A 13560-nucleotide genomic window follows, 5' to 3' on the forward strand; every position below is an offset into this window, starting at 1 on the left:
AAGAATGGATGACATCTGTGCATTGGGTCACCTTTTGATCCAACGGCCAAGGTCTTTCCATCCTGTGATCCAACGGCCAAGAGCCGCTAAGCTCTGAGAAGCCTCACAATGCCTGAAGTACCAACATCCCATTTAAACGCACACAACCACAGTTTGTTACTCCCTCTGTTCCTAAATATAAGTCTTTGTAGAGATTCCACTATGGATCACATAAGGATGTATATCGATGCATTTCAAGTGTAGATTCACTCATTTTGCTCCGTATGTAGTCAATAGTGAAATCTCTACAAAGACTTATATTTAGGAACAGAGGGAGTAGTATTCATTGCCACAACAATATGAACATGGGTTTTTTATTTATATTGTTGCTTCACTCTCCAGTTAAACCCTTCTAGATAATATTGATAAGATAATTGTAATTTTATTCTGCCCTGGGAAAGGGAATAAGAATCTATTTAGTTATTGTGATCAATTATGTGTGGGATACTGGGATTAGTCGATTGCCTTTTGACAACGCAGCATACTTCTCTAGTACTAATAAGTATACAGGTGTATCGTTCGAAGGGTACAATATTTGCAAAGTGCCACCCTGGGTTCTATCCTCAGATCTACCTTGACTGAGGCATCACTCTTTTCTAATGGCTTGGGCACCCAACAATAATCAACAAAATAGGTGACCTGTAAACAATTGGAATAAAAACCAGGATGACCCCTAAAAAGATGTATGCAAGAAGGTAAACACAATAATTGTATAGGTAGCCACACAAGATTATCATAATTGAACCAATTTTTCTGCTAGTTAGCCTATTTCAGATTGTACGTAATAATTGGTAAATCTATAATCCATTTCTTTGGATGAAAACAACTTATACTTTGATCCTAAGGGTACAACATGAATTTTTATTCTTATGCTTGAGTTTATTTTTGATCATAAAGACAACTTATACTTTGATCATAAAGACACAAGGGAGGAATAAATATTCAAACATGGAGCCAACACAAAAGAAAAAAATGTGCACGAGAAAGGCAAAAATATGCAGTGGAAAAGATTTATGTTTCGGTACTTTGGATTTTGTTATCTTTTGTATGTATTTTTATTCTTATGCTTGAGTTTATTTTTTTCATCACAGTTGGAGATGACTGTCTTTAATCAAACCTGCAAATTGTACAATGCATAAGTTTATTAGCCGTTTGTAAAAATTGGTTGGCTGAAATCGAAATTATCCTTTATCTTATTCCTCAGCGCACACATTTCCACCGCGATGCATATTTGGTTTAGGGACATATGTTTTTCTCCCGTTGCAACGCACAGATATATTTACTAGTTTAGGCTGAAATTTTGATTGAAGGTCTCACGTTTTCTACGCTAGTTCTGCGGTTACCTTAACTGTTCGGGGAAAAAGGTATTATTTCAGCCTAAAAAATCCAATTATCATATTGAATTTCCTATTAGTATTCACGTAATAATCCAATTATATCGCTCAAAAAATCCAATTACAAACAGCCTGCATAGGAGTATATCCCTTAAAAACCCTAACGGACTCCATAATTCCAGATAGGCAGATACCTAGCGAGATCCATGCGTTAGCACTTAGCACGTCCTGCATCCGATCTAATCTCCTGGCTCGAGTCGATGGCCGCCGTGGCCGGCACAGGCGGCAGGCCTTACGCCGCCGGAGGTAAAAGTGGCAGCGCGCACTCTGCGACCATGTCTGAGGGGTTCTTACAGGACGCCGTCTTCCGCCGCCTCGACCGCCATCACCGTTGCCGCGGCCTCGACCCCAGCACGCGCCTCAAGACGCTCACGTTCTCCTTGGATGAAGCTGCCTACCGCGCCGCCAAACCGTACTGGATGCTCAAAGACAACGTCGAGCAGGCCGACGACGACGACAGGGTCTGCGGCCTTGCCCTCGCCCACCCTGCCACGTCCCAACTCGATCGAGGAGCTCCATCTCCACTGCAAGGAATACGGCTTTCATCACCGCCCGCGGCTCGAGCTCCTCCCGGGCGCCGCCACGCTCCGGGTGCTGGAGCTCAAGTACTGCAAACTCGATCCGCCGACGTCGAGGTCGGCGGTGCCGTCCTCGGGTCTCACTACCGGAATCGCACCCTATGCCGACGGCCAGGGCCGTCGGCATAGCCATGACTAGCCGTCGGGTCAGGCCTATGCCAACGGCCCCCGTCGGCATAGGGCCGTCGGCAACATATCCGTCGGCGTAGCCAGGATGACCGTCGGCATAGAAAAGCCATCGGCATAGACCCTATGCCGACGGTGGCCGTACATCTATGCCGACGGCCTTGGCCGTCGGCAACGTCATCGCCTAACGGCGGCCGCCGTCAAGTGCTGCCCAATGGCTTCTCGCCACGTGGCGAGACGCCGTTCAGCATGGGCGTGTCTATACCGACGGCCCAGCCGTCGGCTTAGTTTGAAATTATGCCGACGGCTAGGCCGTCGGCATAGACACGCCACGTGTCAGATACTGGGCGCTCCTGGGGCAGGTCTATGCCGACGGCCTGGCCGTCGGCATAGGCGTGGCACGTGTCGGCCACTGGGAGCTCACGCCAGGCCTATGCCGACGGCCAGGCCGTCGGCATAGATTCTGTCCAGTTTTTTTTTTCTTTTTTCTGTTTCTTTTCAGCTCAATTCATTTGAATATATAACAAATAGCATATAGAACAAAGAGCATATACACAGCATCACACAACAAATTGGCATCGCTAAGAAGCATCGCAAAGCATCACACATATAAGTATCATCACCACAAAGCATATAAGAATCTCACAAACAACAATAAGATAAGTATCATCACAAGCATACAAGTATCATAGCATCGAGAACAAGCAAGTATCATAGCATCGAGAAAGGCTTAAGCGCTAGGACGTCGAGCACCGCGGAGGTCGTCACCGCCAAGACCGCCGAAGCCCAGGTCGTCACTGCTAGCGGCAGCGCTACCGCCAAGACCGCCTCCGCCTCCGCCTCCGTCTCCGTGGATCGGAGTGGTCGGGCTCCGTGTCTCGGGAGTGTTGCGAAGACCACCGCCAACGGTAGATGCACCTGTTCCCTAGATGTTGAAAAGATATATTAACGGGATATAAGACTGTGTTGAAAGGCATGACATGCTTTGGGTGAATTGATTGGGGATGAACTAACCGGCGAGGGGCAAGCGTTCTGTGCCACAAACTCCTCAAAGGTCAGCAGCACTGGTTGTGCTGGAGGACCCTCTGCTGATGGCCATTGAGGACACCTGCCGGCCGCCATTTCCTGAAAAGCGTGCTGCATCTCGCGATCCCTCTGCTGATGGTATGCATGAAGGCGGTCGTGCCACGCCATGGTCTCCTGGCGTGTGTACTCCATGTAGGCCTACAGTATGACATGATGAGACTCATAAAACTACTAAATGCGGAAAATAAAGGGAACAATGAAGATAAAAGGGAAATTTAAAATAAAACTAAAAAAAGGTATGCCGACGGCTAGGCCGTCGGCATATCTGTGCACACACGGAGGTGCAGTCCCACGGATCGATGACGTGGCATAGCACACGGATCGATGACGTGGCAGAGGGGTATGGGCCAGGTCTATGCCGACGGCAGGGCTAGCACGGGTATGCCGACGGCCGCCGTTACCACCCATCGGCGTAGGCTCAACGTCGTCAAACGGTCAGCGCTGACGGCAAGGGCTATGCCGACGGCCGCTCCTATACCGACGGGCCCCGTAGGCGTACCTCGAGCGGTCCCGACGGCCTCGTATATGCCGACGGCCCCGTCGGCATATATGTATTTATGCCGACGGTTTTTCTACGCCTACGGCCTGGCCGTCGGCATAGCGGCATTTATGCCGACGGGTGCCGTCGGCAAACGAAGTTTTTCTGGTAGTGTCTGGCCCTCCCGCGCCTGACGGATCTGCGTCTGGAGAGATGCTTTGTCTCGGGGGGTTTTCTCCAGGTTGTGCTCGACGCCGCGATGGTGCTCACCAAACTCGAGATGGTGAACGTCGAGCACAAGGCTGACTCCAGGCAGAAAGGTTTTGGGCATCGATTCCCCGACGACCACCGACTTGGTGCTCAACACCAGGGGCTGCAAGGTGGATGACGAGGCTTTGGCTAACCGAGGCATCGAGCTTGACATGCCGAGCCTGCGATCCTTGAGCTACAACGGATTCCCCGTCAAGATCTCGCTGGAATCGCCCGCCCCGGAACTCAGACGAGTCAACCTCCACCCCACGCGCTACGATAATTATTACCAGGTCATCATCGTCAAACACTATGAGCCCACGTCGCGCATGATCAGAAGCTTCTCCAGCACGAGGGCCTTGACGCTCAACGTCCACTGCATCGAGGAAATCGCTGCGGGCGACGTCGCCCTGCCTACGTTCCCCAACCTCAAGCTGCTCGACCTAACAGGGGAATACGAGCACCTGGAAAACGACGACACGCAATTGGCAATGGCAAGGCTGCTCGGCTCTTGCCCGGCGATGTCTCAACTCCGGCTTAGGTTGAAAATGAAGCCGGGCCAATGCCACCGGCAGTCAAAGAATAATCCACCTGGAGGGGCCTTCAGCGTATCCATGGACCGATTCAACAGAGCTCGCCGCCTTGGGCAGCATCACGCTTGGTTGTTTGAGCAAGGTGACGCTGCGGTTTGAGGCCAATGAGGTCAACAACTGTTTCCCTGTCCAGCTCGCCAAGTTCCTCGTGGAGAACGCTATGGTTCTCAAGGAGATGAGGATCAACGATGGCACCCAATTCTGGACGGAGCACCTTCACAACAACGTTGCAAGATGGAGAGCTGATTCGTTCCGGAGGAAGAACCTGCCGGTCACACGAGGCTTTTCAGTCTTCAGAGCGTGAGCAATGTTGTTGTAGTTTAAAACGTACCCAATATCGATCTTTTCGGTTTGCTCAATCCAGGCTTTACGGTCTTTCATAATTGATGGCCAAATTTATCTTGGTCTTCTCGGTTCTCCATTATTTGGTCTTCGGTTTTATAGGATGGTGTTTGGTTCAAGAAATCAATTTTTTTGCTACAACTCAGATTTGTGTACATTTTATTATATGTATATGCAAGCAAAATTCAGACAGACCAGGGATTGTGCTGATTGTGCCATAAACATTCAGAGAATTGTGCTAATTCGGTCCATATGGGTTATTTGGTAGAAGACCGATCCAACCGAAATTAATTGGGTCTTCTAGTTTTGATGACCGATCTTACTTCGGTCTTCAGTTTTCATGCCTGGGCTTAGGTCTGACCCAACACTTTAACTGGGAGCGGGAACACACATTTCTTCGACAAGTATTTTCAGATGAAGGGAGTATAAAAGATAAGTATAGATGTACTATGCAGGTGAAGCAATGCGATCGCGCAGAGCACTTTGGTAACCGGGGAGCCGCTAGAGACTTTTCACCCGGTGCCATGACAGCATCTCCCAAGGAGCTTGGAGCAAAAATCAACAGGGATCAAATAGTTCATGATTTGATTTCCAGGGGTGAAGATTTCAGGGTTTATCTGAGACTTCGTCTACGAATACAAAATATGTACCTCGTTTATTGCAGAAAAAACCTGGGGATCCATCACCACACCACACGCATGCATTTCCGCATCTTCTCAGATCCCATAGTATAGTAGTATAAGTAACAGCAGTCTTTGTCGAGAAAAAGAAGTAACACTAACAAGCAAAAAGAATCCAAACCGAATCCAATTGCCATCGGCAGCCGCGTGCGTATCCGTTTCCAAAACCAAACCCGATTCCACGACCTGGCTCGTGCATCGATCCCTGACCCCATCCCATATAATCTCCTCGGTCGCATCGATGGCCGCAGGTGACAGCGCCAACGTCTCCAACGCCATGTCCGACGCGTTCTTAAGCGCCGCCGAGACCGCGCTCGCCGTCTTCCGCGGACACCGCGGCGGCCCGCTAAGCCCCGGCACACGCTTCAAGAGGCTCACCTTCAGGCTGGACTATGATGCCTACCGCCGGGCCAAGCCGTACTGGATACTCAAGGACGACAACTACAGCGAAGAGCCAGACAGCGAGAGGGTCGACGGCCTCGCCCTCGCCCACCCCGCCGCATCCAAACTGGAAGAGCTCCACCTCGAGTGTCGGAGATACAGTTACGAACACCGCCCGCGGCTCGAGTCCCTGCCGTGCGCCGCCACGCTCCGGCTGCTCGAGCTCACCCACTGCAAGCTCGACCCGCCGTCGGCGTGGCCGGCGCGGTCCGCCGTCCTGGCTCTCCCGCGCCTCACCGATCTGCAACTGCGCGACTGCGTTCTCTCTGAGGGGTACCTTCAGGTCATGCTTCACGCCGCTCCGGCGCTCACGAGCCTCGTGCTGGTGAATGTCAAACGCAAGACGGTGAAGAAGGCGGATCCCAACGACAGTTTCGGGCGGCCCTTCCATCTCCGGTGCCCGACGCTAACCGCCCTGGAGCTCGACACCAGCGGCCTCTACTACAGCGACTCGGAGACCCAGGAGGAGCTCAAGGTTCTGGTCAACAGAGGCATCGAGCTCGACATGCCGAGCCTGCGCTCCTTCTGCTACCGGGGATTCTCTGTCAAGCTCTCGCTCACATCGCCCGCACCAGGGCTCGCGCGGGTCGAACTCGATGTCTCCCGCTATGGCCAAGGGCGCGAGCCCCCATCACGCATGCTCAGAAGCTTCTCCACCACGAGGGCCCTGAAGCTGTGCCTTGGCAGCATCAAGGACATCGTCGCCGGTGAGGAGGAAGAAGGCGGGCCCATCCTGCCCACGTTCCCAAACCTGGAGCTCCTCGAAGTAGACGGAAGCTACCAGTACAAGAAGAACGACACGGCGGCATTGGGAATGGCGAGGCTGCTCGGCTCATGCCCGGTGATTGGGAATGGCGAGGCTGCTCGGCTCATGCCCGGTGATGTCCGAGCTTTGGCTTAGGCTGAGCCATATTCGCTACAAGGCGTGCAAGAAGGATCCAGTTGGAGCGTCCTTCGCCGCAACCGTGGATCGATTCAGCAAACTCGCCGCCTCCATGGCTTCCGTCTCCGAAGAGACGGCGACGGCATCGGAGATACTTGCCACATCTCAGAGCTCCCCGCCTTGAGAGGCTGCGTGCTCAGCTGCTTGCGGAAGGCGACGCTCAAGTTCAACTCGCCAGAGGAGCTCAACTGCTTGGAGGTCCAGCTCGCCAAGTTCCTCGTGGAGAACGCCATGGCTCTCGAGGAGATGCACGTCGACGACGGGAGGCAGTTCTGGAGGACAGACCACCTCTGCAACAATGTTGCAAGATGGAGAGCGGATTCGTTCCGGAGGAAGAACCTCCCGGACACAGGAGTCTTTCGGGTCAAAAGTCACAGTTAGGTACTTCATCCTCTGTTTTTTTTTTTTTTTTTTGCGGGGAAATTGGGAGCTCTCTGTTCAACACTAACAGCTCCAGCATTATCAGCTGAGAGGCTGGTTACAAGAAGACTCGGTGTAGAGTCTCCTTCATCCTCTGTGTGCTCCACGCTTTTCCACTACCCATTAGTACGCTAACAATCCATTCAAATTATCTTAGAACGTCAGCATTACGAAAAGTTGAAATCCCACGGAAGCAAATTTCAGCTCAAACCATGACCTTACCATTTAGCGCTACTGGTCATCTAGTCACCAGAAAACGAAAAAGAAATAAACAATTACAACTTTTTCTACAGATGCAGGGCCGATCGACCTAAGTGGCATTTTCCCAATTTCAGCAGTTTAAGTAGGTATACAAAGACATGGTCGATCGTCACTCATAAACGCACAGAAAACATACTATTGGGCATCCTTATGATAATCTGGAGAGGTCCCCATCTATCTGACAACAGAGGTTTCAACCACAAGCCACAAGATATCCTTTACTTATCAGATACAGAACAACTTATGAGCACAAACACAGCTGCACTGTACAAGAGCTGAGCTGATAGCATACAAGATCAACAAAGATTTTACAAAAAAGGAAACACAGCAGTCGATTCCAGTTAAGTGCATGCTCTTCAGGTCAGATTTCGAAGAGAAATTGTCCACAGAAGATCTGCATCTGACTGCACGGTTACTTTATCTGAATCCACGATGTTGGATGTGCTTATCATGCTCCCAAATCTCATCTCTGCATCACCTGGAAGCAGAAAAGATTTGCACAAAATTAGCCCATGCTAGGAGTAGCAATGCCATCGCAATTGAAATGGAATTAAAAACCACATTGCTTTCTTCTACTTGCATGCATGGCTTCGCACCGAAACTTCAACAATAAATCCTAGCGGTTCATGTACACTGAAATGTACTACTCCTAGCGGTCCGTGTTGTTGAAACAGGGAGTAGTCTTAAGCATCAACGAAGGGTCTCATTCAACAACATGGACCACATTCACCTACTGCACATCACTTGTGCAAATTAGTGCTAGAAAGGTTGAAAGGCAAGACTGAAAGAAAACCATAGTAGTAACACATACTCCCTCCGTTCACAAATATAAGATGTTTTGGTTATTTCAATACGGACTACATACGGACTGAAATAAGTGAACAAACACACTAAAACGTGTCTATATACATCTGATTGACAAAAAAGGTTAGAACATCTTGTATTTGTGAATGGAGGTAGTAGTTTGAAACTCACATGCATATAGCATCAACCGTATACTAGAGACATACTAGGTGGAAGGTGTGGTCGACAGCGATAGAACCTCTGTTTGGGGAGACTTTATCTCACACTTAGCATTCCCTAGGATGATATTGTGCACAAAGTTGGTACACCAGTAGACTTGAATATTGGTAGCTCCCCATTAGTATACACAGCTACAGCATCTCGAACCTGGCAGACACTGGCTGCAAGGCTCGACCTGATTACACTTTTGTTGTTAATGGGCGGAGACACAGTGCAGCCTGTGAATGGCATGGGCCATCCAGCCAGACAAATTACATTATATATGAGATACAACTGAGCCCGGTCCATGTTCAGCAGGCCCTAAGGATTGAAGCCAATGGACCAACTCATCCTATTTCTCAAACCAAGGAAACGCATGAAGAACCACTAGGTGCTAGGCCCAACCAATTCCTCAAGCCACACAAATGAGCCCAATTCAAAATTTTGCTGGACAATTTTTTAGTGCATATAGTCGAACTCTCAAATCGCAAGACAAATGGTCAAATGAGCAGAAGAAATTTACTCAGGTTCCACTTGAGGCCAGTGGTTGTAGTGCTTGTAGATGGTGCTCCAATAGGAAAAATTCCACAATGCGGTCCTTCTACAGAGGACTCAATATAGATCTCATGGTGATGCGTTTTGGGAAGAAGTTGGATCAAGCAATCATCTGACAGAAGGACAATTCGCATGTCCGAGAACACATAGAGAACATTGATATTTGCAGCCTCATGATCAAACCTTCCACCAAGTGCTCCAGTAACAAGAACACAAAGCTACATAGAACCCAAAAAAGAGTTTACTTTGTGTTTTGATATTGATAGAACATATTAGCCGGTAGAAGATAGCAATGACACCAAGTAGCAAGTTAGACAGTACAGCCGCTACTTACATTAGCTTTTTCATGATCAGGTGTGCGATGGCGGATACTGGAAATACACTTGTGCAAATCTGTTGTCTCTTGGTTATGTGATTTATCAGAAATTTTGGATCCCTGCGTAGAGAACAGTTTAAGAAAAGGATGAGTCAATGACATCCTGATCACATTTGTAGTACGACTAGTGCATCAGTGCAAAATTTCATTATGTTACATTCAGATCAAGAAAAATGTGCACTCCACTTGATCTAAAAAATCAGATTTAAAATAGTGTTATCCTTTATAGCAAGTTTTACACAGAACTACCAATTAGTTACGATTTTATTCAAGATCGCAAAGACAGCACCATTGCTAACCATAATCGTCCAGTATACCAAGTAAAACTGCAGGAGAACTTCTTACTCTTGGATACAGGCATAAAACCGACCAAGCTTATACCAACAAAGTCAACTTTTTATAACTTGCAGTCCTGCATGCTAAAACAAACTAACTGCTGGATGTGAAATTGATCGATGTTATCTAAAGGAAAATAGAATACTATGGCAACAAAGTACTATTGTTAGGAGAAACCACCTTTTGCTGTTTCAGTCTTCCAACTACTGCTTTCAGTTTTAACTGGTAGTATTGCTTTCTTCGGGACATTAACTGACTAGTGACTGCATTGTTAACATTAGAAACCTGAACCTAAACCCATGAAATGGTGCGATTGGACTCTGTTGTAAAACTGTCAAGTGGAAAGATGCATGTAAATTCTTTCCCATCATTTTGGCGTTTTGCAGCAGGGCTTTTCATATTTGAACCCTCCCATGAACTTTTACTAACTTCTGCACAACCACCATACATCTCATACATAATTAATGCACGGGGTGAATGTCTAGTATGCATTATATTAGCAGTAAGTCAGCATCAGGATATTTTCAAACAACACTTCAGCAGTTAATCTGAACAATACCAAAATGTCCAGATAATGTGAACTAGGGAAGAGGAAGCAAGCATAAAAACCTGACTAGAGTAAAATCTTTTAACTTCTGGCCTTATAGAATCCATATCCCCTTCAACTATTTCTGGAATATACCTGGATAGCAGCAATTAATTAAGAGATGTATGCAAGAAAAAATTCTTCAGAAACCTTGTTGGTCTGATCATAAGGGCTGAACAGGGCATAAACACATATAAGCAGTTCGGTGCAACAAAACTGATTCTGGTAAGAAATGCAAAATGCCTTTGAGAAGTAAAAAAAACTACGATGTCTCCTAGACATCAAAATAGAACCATTCTCACAATCATAAATAAGTTTTAGTGGTCTTTGCCTCTTTGGAACTGACAGTCATGTAGGATATTGTATGTCTGGTCAGGCACAGCAAAACAAATAGAGATGTCAACATATGGATGGAACAAACTAGGTAACTACCATGAGGATGGCCAGATGCCACAGAGAAGAGGATTGGGTAGTAGACCATAGGTTACATAAGCTGTCCCTTATGTAAGAGGACCAACTTCACGCGTTAGTCATAATCCAAAGAATACAGATTTGTTCTGCATCCCCAATGCTGCATAACAATTATGCAAGGAGGCTGGTTCGAGCCCAGGACCTCCAGGCCACAAGTGGAGGGACTCTGCCACTGTGCAGGTCCCGCCCTTCCACCTCCACTTAGGCCCTTAAACAGCAGCTGGCCTGTGCAGCTTTGCACTGTTGCTGTGTTTTTTATTCTTTCCTTTTGCCATGTTTTTTAACTCTTTGTTTTGCAGAAATGTAGGGAAAGGTTGCGTACTATAGACCCAAAGTGGTCGGACCCTTCCCCGGACCCTGCGCAAGCGGGAGCTACATGCACCGGGCTGCCCCTTTGCCCCCTGTTTTGCTTTATTTTGTTTTCTGCTTTGACGAGCTGTACATTTTGTGTCGCTTCTGCGCCTTCTTCTAATTCAAAACAATATTATTTTTTTGCTCAAGTTTGCAGTGTACTAAATCAAGAAGCCCATCCTATTTATTGTTGAGCAATAAACCACCAGTACTGTCAGTTAGCCAATGAAACAGCAGCATATTAGACTCTGCTATTCAAAATTTCAGATAATAAAAAGCACATAAAGAGGTGTCCATTTGTTCCAAAGATGAAGTTGTATAGCATAAATGGAATCCACATATCAGATGTTATGGCGACTTTAGTAACACTCAAAGTACACTGTGCCTCATTCACAATCCAAACCCAAAGAACTACAACCGGCTGCTACAGAGCCATTTGGACAAACTCTACCTCCAGCTTGAAAGTACCATGTACCTCTCATTTCACGTGAGAAAAAATATATATAGAAATGCAGCTACTCTAGGTGTTGGCAATCATTCAACTCCTCAACATTTGTGATTCACATATATCACCAAATAACTCAAACCATGACTGGAATTGCATGAAAATGTTTCACATAGTTAAGCCTTTAATAGAAAAGGAGGAAAGAAAGTAGTTAACCTATTTCTGTCCAGGTCATTTGTCATTTGAGACATCTCGTCAAAAATACGATTGGCTCCACCATCAGCACATATTCTCATCTTTGCTGCTCTAAATTGAATTCGAAGAAAGAATTTTAAAGATATATTCCCTGAGCAATATATACAAAGAAGAAATAAGCTAGAGCTAGTTACCTTGAGCCCAGAGGCGAGGCATGAACCGTGGAAGCTGCTGGTTAAGAACAACCAGAGTATAGTTGTTTGCTGGAGTCTTGGCAGGCTGATGCAATTTCGGAAGAAGGAAACTAGAAGAATGCGCCATCACCTCCATACTGCGAATCGTGCGCCACAGCATCTTGTCCTCTTGAAGGTAGTCTGTAAAGATAGTCGAAAACGAAAAGCAGTTCAGCAACTAAAATCAGTGATGAGATCAAAGGGGCGTTCATATGCTCAGAACCATTAGTTGTTCTGTCAACCATCTAGCAAACCACAAGTTTGTCGAAGTGTTCTGCTGATAACATTTACGAATTAAGAGCTCATTTCTCATCTTTCTTTTATCAGAAAAATTAATAAAAAATTCTTACATTTATCCTCCTCCCACTCCCACCCCTTCCCCAAAAATACCTGGGGACCTTTCAATAAAAAATGTTCTGTTGCATTCCCATTCCTGCCTAAATCTAATCCGCTGGGATCGACCATCAGCTCGCAGCCCACCCAAAAATAAATTGGAAAATAATTTCCGCCTTGAAAACCGACCAACGGAATCCTCCGAAATTCAGTCTCGGGCAGACAAATTCCGGCGGATTTCAGAGAAAAAAATCCTGGAAACTCAACGGATCTGCACAGGCGGGACTTCGGATGACCCCCTCGTTCGTTCTTGACCCAGAAATCGACCGAACTCCTGGGCCAAATTGATCTGCCCAACATCTATCAACATTCCCGTCGGACTACAAATGGCGAGGCGAACGCGGAACCGGGTGAAGAACTCACCTCGGATTACGCGCGCGTCGAGTCGAGGAGGGAGGATGCCAATTCGCCCGCCTCGCCGCCGTCGGAGGGGCTGTTCGTGCGCAAGGGAAAGAACAGAGGTCTTAAAATAGGAAATGCCGCTTATTTTTGTATTGCAAGGAATATGCCGAAGCCATTTTTCCAGCTAAAAAAGGAATACGCCAACGCATGTGCTGTCGCTGTCACCAGCCGCAACTGGTTATTATAGTCGCTGGATGTGCGGTGGTGGTTCACCTGGGCTCTGCTCATGGACCCGCACAAAAGATATGTATGAGAAAATTACACGATAGTATCACATTTGGGATGGTGTTGGCGGCTTGGTATCAGTTTTTGAAATTTTTACGTGTGTCAGTATCAAGTTTCGGGCAAGCCGTTGCAAATCGGGCTAAATCGCGTATAAACACATATTGACGGTGTATCTGACCAGCCGGGCCCGCCTGTCAAGTGCCTACATGGCATTTTTTTGCAGAAAACCCCCTTGCTTTATACTCAATCACATGAACGCCTTTTTTTCGGGGAAAAAGGTCTTTAAGGGACTTTTTTTCATTCATAAGATTTCCACATACTCGGTTGAAATTTCCGTCGAATTGGACGACAAATAAAGAA

At 47.2% G+C, this 13560-nt stretch overlaps 1 protein-coding gene across 2 annotated transcripts; it reads right to left on the reverse strand.

Annotated features, from left to right (window-relative positions):
- Positions 1-7758: 7758 nt before the first annotated feature.
- LOC123051558 (thiamine pyrophosphokinase 2) lies at positions 7759-13130 on the reverse strand. 2 transcript variants are annotated; one of them, XM_044474467.1, is made up of 7 exons: positions 12937-13130; positions 12142-12321; positions 11969-12053; positions 10509-10581; positions 9522-9623; positions 9156-9405; positions 7759-8108 (listed from the first exon to the last, which is right to left on the reverse strand). In XM_044474467.1, exons 2-7 carry the CDS (start codon positions 12299-12301, stop codon positions 7987-7989), a joined length of 792 nt encoding a protein of 263 aa, XP_044330402.1. In that variant the 5' UTR covers positions 12302-12321; positions 12937-13130; the 3' UTR covers positions 7759-7986. The 2 variants fall into 2 exon arrangements, with proteins under 2 accessions (XP_044330402.1, XP_044330403.1); XM_044474468.1 differs by having other exon boundaries at positions 11969-12058; positions 12937-13057.
- Positions 13131-13560: the final 430 nt, after the last annotated feature.

The sequence above is a fragment of the Triticum aestivum genome, chromosome 2D (genome assembly GCF_018294505.1).
Source record: "Triticum aestivum cultivar Chinese Spring chromosome 2D, IWGSC CS RefSeq v2.1, whole genome shotgun sequence".
Classification (NCBI taxonomy): domain Eukaryota; kingdom Viridiplantae; phylum Streptophyta; class Magnoliopsida; order Poales; family Poaceae; genus Triticum; species Triticum aestivum.

What these genes read in the sequence shown, in the direction of transcription:
- LOC123051558 (XM_044474467.1), bottom strand. Translation starts at nt 12,301, where the DNA reads ATGCTGTGGCGCACGATTCGCAGTATGGAGGTGATGGCGCATTCTTCT. An exon ending in AATGACCTGGACAGAAATAG is followed by an intron (nt 10,582 to 11,968) that starts GTTAACTACTTT and finishes GCTGCTATCCAG; the next exon opens with GTATATTCCAGAAATAGTTG. An exon ending in AAAGATTTTACTCTAGTCAG is followed by an intron (nt 9,624 to 10,508) that starts GTTTTTATGCTT and finishes TTCTCTACGCAG; the next exon opens with GGATCCAAAATTTCTGATAA.